This window comes from Triticum dicoccoides, chromosome 4B (genome assembly GCF_002162155.2).
Source record: "Triticum dicoccoides isolate Atlit2015 ecotype Zavitan chromosome 4B, WEW_v2.0, whole genome shotgun sequence".
In the NCBI taxonomy this organism is placed as follows: Eukaryota; Viridiplantae; Streptophyta; class Magnoliopsida; order Poales; family Poaceae; genus Triticum; species Triticum dicoccoides.
Window position 1 is genome coordinate 67,690,516 of NC_041387.1, and position 5,735 is coordinate 67,696,250.

General features: G+C 43.1%; 1 protein-coding gene across 1 annotated transcript; it reads left to right on the plus strand.

Moving 5' to 3' along the window:
* The first annotated feature begins 239 nt into the window (after positions 1–239).
* LOC119295054 (putative B3 domain-containing protein Os08g0325100) lies at positions 240–4,692 on the plus strand. Its single transcript, XM_037573382.1, has 7 exons — positions 240–594; positions 718–825; positions 1,819–2,590; positions 2,721–2,908; positions 3,146–3,602; positions 3,733–3,923; positions 4,172–4,692. The coding sequence occupies exons 2-7, from the start codon at positions 718–720 to the stop codon at positions 4,421–4,423; spliced, it is 1,968 nt and encodes a 655-aa protein (XP_037429279.1). The 5' UTR covers positions 240–594; the 3' UTR covers positions 4,424–4,692.
* Positions 4,693–5,735: the final 1,043 nt, after the last annotated feature.

Genomic DNA, 5,735 nt, shown 5'->3' on the forward strand with positions numbered 1-5,735 from the left:
CGAACATCACATGCATGGACATCTTGCTTACAAAATGTAGTTCGGAATTATTTGATTTTCTATTTTTAATCTCTGTACTGTTCATTGACCTCGTCTGCGCCGGGGCACCGAAGGGGATTTTCGTATTAGCTAGGCCTGTAATAACCACACCTACCCGAAGTACACTCGAATCCTGGGGAAATGCGGTACAGCCCACACACTGCACCGCACTCTGCAGGCCATTTACGCCGACTGGACATTACGGTGAAGAGGGTGCCGCGTTCGGGGTTGCAAGCAAGTGACCGGTGGGTTGGACTGGATTGATGGCACGCGCGAGAACCGATGAACTTTACCACGCCATGCCGTGGTGGCGTGGTGGCAGGAGCAGAGCTAGCTAGGTAGCCCGTCCCGTCTTCTCGCCGAGCTTTCTTCTCTCCCAATCGTCGGCCAGAGGCAGGAGGGAGCCAAGTGTCCTTCGGCAGAGGCTTCATTTCACCCCTTCTCGTCTTCTCCGCTAAGATCCTCTGCTCTCACAGAATCCCGGGGCTCTCGATTCTTTTTCCGCCGCTTGATCTAGCCAAGGTTTCCGTTCGCCGGGATCTCAGCCGGCCCAAGGTAAAGCCTCTCCCGGTCGAACTCACAACTCAGCAGCATTGACATCATCGTTTCGCACGTTTTGGCACTAAACTTCACTGCTAGTGATGCTTGCTTCCTTTGCTACGCATGTCGGGTGAGAAGATGGGCTGCCAAAGATGCAAGCGGAGGGATGAGCTCGACTACTGCAATCTGGATGACCGGGAGAAGCATTTCCTGATGTTTATGGTGGATGGCTGTGGTCGTGAGATGGTAAACCCCCTACTCATGTTCAGCTACAGTTGTTCTTGTTTATTTTCTGTCACCTTCTTGTGTCGAATGGCAAGCAACTAGTAGGTCGATTGCTTGATGCAGCACATACCCACATTCTTCTTCAGACATGCAGACTATGGATTTAATGTTTTCGTGCCAGAATAAGCATATCCCCAAGTTGGATCTGGTCCGTACTACTGTAGATCCAAGTTCCTAAGACTAAGAACACTGCACGTTGAAGTTATGATACTGCAAATAGGGTGTATAGTTACTTTTCAATTTTAGTAGCACGGAATACAAAGGGAAACGAGATCAACAGGGACTAGCCCCTGTGCTAATTTATGTATGGCAAATATTAATTTTGATCAAGATAATATATCTCCTGTGATGCCTTTCTGCTTCACCTGCTGTTCTGCAACATTGTTATTTAGCTAGATCGTATATTTTCAAACAGCTTCATGTGAGGTAATGAAATTAGAGCCTAAGTGGAATGGAGGGGATTCATCCCTAGGGGATTGGGTGACAAGCAGCGATCAACCCAATCCCCTAGTGGATTAGTTCCCCTACAACCAAACAAGGCCTTACCGGGATTTTACTTGGGAGTGAATGAAGATTTATAGTGTTCATTGTGTTTTTTATTTGTGTCAATGTGCCCTTTAATCATGGTCTGGTGGCTAGAACTGGCCTGGAGACTGTCTTCTTTATAGGATCACTCAGTTAATGTTGAACTTGAATTTCCATTTAGCACTGTATTCAGAACATACTACTCTGTGGAAATTATTTTATGGCACCAGAAATGCCTCGTGCGAGTAGGCATTAACATGATAACAGACACTAAATGCCACACTGGTAGATGTACAGAAATTAAGCTAGCTCCTTTCTCCTGGTTTGTTTTCACATCAGATGTCAAATAGTATATTTTGCAATATATTCATACTTTGTATCCTCCTATGGTTTAAACCCTGTTTTCTTCATTGGTTCTTGTTTCTGCAGACCATCCCAGATGATTTTCTGAAACGATTCAGGGGTGAGATCCCAAAAGAGATCAAGCTAGAAACACGAAATGGTCATATTTACACTGTTGGAGTTGCCAAGTATCCAGATAAACTAGTCCTTAGAGCAGGATGGGAGACCTTCGTCGAAACCTATGATCTACGGATCGACGACTCTGTGGTATTTCGATACAATGGAAATTCGCAGTTCAATGTCATAGTGTTTGATCAATTTGGCCGTGAGAAAGCATCGTCCGTTGTTGTAGACAGTGCTCCTCTGTATCCTTATGTGCAGGAAAGGCAAAGAGGTGCTCCTGAAACTCATGGTCATTCTCAGCCCCATGAAATGCAATCTCCTACTGAAAATATGAATATTTCTCAAGGGCATCCTCAGCTCATGCGTGTGCAGCCGCATACTGATAACATGAGCCGTTCTCAAGGGCATGCTCATCATGTGCAAATGCAACTGCCTATTGACAATATGAGACGTTCTGAAGGGCATCCTCAGCCCATACAAATGCAACCGCCTAGTGCAAATGTGGACCAATTTGTTGATGATAGTCAGCACATGCAAATGCAGCCACCTAGTGCAAATGTGGACCATTTTGTTGATCATAGTCAGCACATGCAAATGCAGCCACCTACTGAGACTCTGAATCGTTCTAATTGCCATCCTCAGTCCCGGCAAATGCAGCTGACATGTGCTGAGAGACAGTCAAATCTTCAGAGGAATAAATTAAATCAGGGCAACAAGAGCGTGGCGAGTTCTTCAGGCACTCCCTCTCAGCCTCTAGTCCTTCATACAATTTGTGATTATAGAGATATAACTCCTTCTAAATCACAACTGCTGTTGTCATCTTTAATTGATATATTATTCAGTAATTGTTCTCCTTTTGTGCACAGGTGGTTCTTTGTGCTCAGAAGATGGTACTAATTTATGTGATACATCTAGATACACGCTTGGGTGGAACACCCGTCTAGATCCAGTGCAGAAGGAGAAAGTTGACCAGGAGATCCAACATATCTCATCTGACAATCCAATCTTTGTGGCCATGATGAGCAAGTGCAATGTTACAGGAACTTTCACCCTAGTGAGTGTCGAATTTGCTGTTGAATACGCATTCTGCTAGAGTCTGCAGCAAGCCGTTTAAACTAAGATTTCTATTGAAAACAGTATTTTGCATATTTTAAATTGTTAAACCCGCCATGACTAAACTTACAAACCATATACTGTTTACTATGATAATGATCTTGGATTGAAATGTTATTCTGTTCTGCAGTTTGCTTGAATGCCATTATCTAACCATTTTACCCAAATCTGTAATTAGAGTGTGCCCAAAGAATATGTCAAGCGACATGTGGGAGATACGGAGCGCAACATATGTCTTCAGCGCCTTGGCAAGGGGTGGGAAGTGCAATTTGGTGGTAGGCCTGAAGAGAAAAGGATTATATCTGGCTGGCGGAGGTTTGTAAAGGACAATGATGTTGAGATGGGTGATATCTGCATTTTTGAATTGTTGAAGAAATGTAAGATGTGCACGATGGAAGTCCATATCATCCATACAAAGGATATTGATACGCCTTCCAAAATTTGTCAGCAAAGGCACAGAGAGGTTGTTAAAATTATGGAACATTCTCATTCTCTCCCCCAGCTTAAGGAAATGCAACTGCATAATGAAACAGTGGAAGATACTATCGTTCATCCCGAGCCTGTGCAAATACAACTACCTTCGTTGGAAAGACGGATACAACTTCAAAGGGACAAGTCTAGTCAGGGCAGCAAGAGTACGATAATTCCTACTGCTAAGTCATCTGGTGGCAATTCATGCTACCAGATGGTACTGAGATACACTTTGTTTTGTTTTACAGATATATTAAGTATGTAATTGTTATCATTTTTTTGTGGTTTGTGCAGGAGATTCCTTGTCATCGGAAGATATTGATCATGAAGAAGGTGCTTTGTCTGATTGCATCCTTGCACGTTTTACGCGCCTTACTACAGATCAGAAGAAGGCAGTGAAAGAGAAGGTTCAATTTATTGATTCTGAAACTCCCATCTTTGTTGCCATGATGCAACAAACCAATGTTACTGGAAGATACACTCTAGTGAGTTCCAAACTTTATTCTTTAATGCTTGTTCCACTAGTGATATTGATCATGTATTTGTCTATCATGTGTTCTTTCTTGGATCATAAAGCTATTTAGAGTGCTTTATAATTATAACCTGGTCATGTGAGTTTACATATTTTTCCTAGGATTAGTGAAGGATTTAGGAAGTTTAGAGTGATTTCAATTCCTAATTTGCTTGAATAACATCATCTAACATTCCTTATCTATTTTGAATCTGTAACTAGAGCATCTCTAAGAAATATATCAACAAGTATTTGGGAGATGAGGTGCAGAGCATCTGTCTTGAGCGACTTGGCGAGAGGTGTCAAGTGTGGTTTGGACGCAAGCCTCAGGATAAAAGGATTGTAGGCGGATGGACAAAGTTTGTGAAAGCCAATGAGGTGGAGGTGGGTGATATCTGCCTCTTCGAGCTGCTGAAGCATCGGAAATTGTGCGCCATGAAAGTTCATATCATCCGCGCGAAGGACTTCAGTTGATCAAAATGCCATTGTCTGATTTATCTTGAGGTGGTGTGTAGTCCCTTTTGTGCTGTTAGGATGTAGTACTACCTCCCGTAACAAAATACTTGTCGTGATTTTAGTTCAAATTTGAAGTAACACCACAACAAGTATTTTGGAACGGATGGAGTAGTAGGTTACTCTGTTTATGCCTATCTGTCCTTGTTATTTTGCTACCATGGACACATGTTGGGGAACATGTGAGTACTATATTTTATTATATATCTTCCTTCGAAACAAATGTTTTATCCTTCTGTGCATACTCTGCTAGTGCTACGTGGCATTTGTTATGTTATTTTCTTTCCAAGAACTAGTAAGTTTTTTGTTTTGTTTTGAGAACTAGGTTTTTGTTTTTGAGAACTAGGTAGTGCATTTGTTATCTGGGGTGATCGCATACCATCACAGGCCCTTGGCCCAAGCCCACAAGAGGTGCCACTAGAGCTATTTAGGAGCAGGCAGCAGCCTCTGCCTAGTTGTGTAACCATGTTTGGTTTGCTGTTTCCTTTTAAAGATTAGATTATATAATATTTCCATTTTGTTAGGTTTCATTTTGGAGTTGTTTATTTTTCTTTTTGTGTCGTCTTGTACATAAGGTTAGTGGCTATCTGGTGGAGTTATTGTCATGAGGCATGCACCCTCGGGTTTTCTTTTCACTTTATTTCCCGGTTGATGTTGCCCGCTTGCTGGATTTTGCCTTCCTAATAATATATGGTTGTGTGCATCGAGGCCGGGAGTTATCCTCCTTTTCAAAAAAAAAGGTTTCATCTAATAAGAGTCTTGTACATTTCCTCTAAAAAGAGTCTTGTAGATAGCTATATGATGCCACCCCTAGACCCTAATTCATTATCAACCAAGCAACAATGTATCTCTTCCCTGACTATTCTCCTACCCTGAGGATCGATTCCCTGACTATTCTCCTACCCTGAGGATCGATTCACCATCTATTCTCCTACCCTGAGAATCGACACCCCTGAGTGCCATGGCTACAAACTCCAATCGATGATTGATAGATCTGCGAGACGGGGCGACAGGACCATAGATCGTGGACCATTGATCGTCACCGCGGACCATTGATCGTCACCGCGAGCTCCCAAGACACTAACGGGTTTGGATATGCAATCTGAGTAGGCATCTGGCCTTTTCACACTAACCACCACACGGGAATAAGTACGAGCACTCGACGTCGTACGATTCTCCGAAAGCTCTTTGGACGTCAGCGATTGAGTGGCGCGTGCCCGGTTGGACGAGAACCACCTGCGCTTATATTAGGGGGTGGGTCTGCTCCTGGCCG

Bases quoted from the DNA above. Each gene is read 5' to 3' on its own strand.
- LOC119295054 (XM_037573382.1), top strand. From the start codon at position 718: ATGGGCTGCCAAAGATGCAAGCGGAGGGATGAGCTCGACTACTGCAAT. The intron at 826-1,818 runs GTAAACCCCCTA...TTGTTTCTGCAG, and splicing joins ATGGCTGTGGTCGTGAGATG to ACCATCCCAGATGATTTTCT. The intron at 2,591-2,720 runs GCACTCCCTCTC...TTTTGTGCACAG, and splicing joins GAGCGTGGCGAGTTCTTCAG to GTGGTTCTTTGTGCTCAGAA.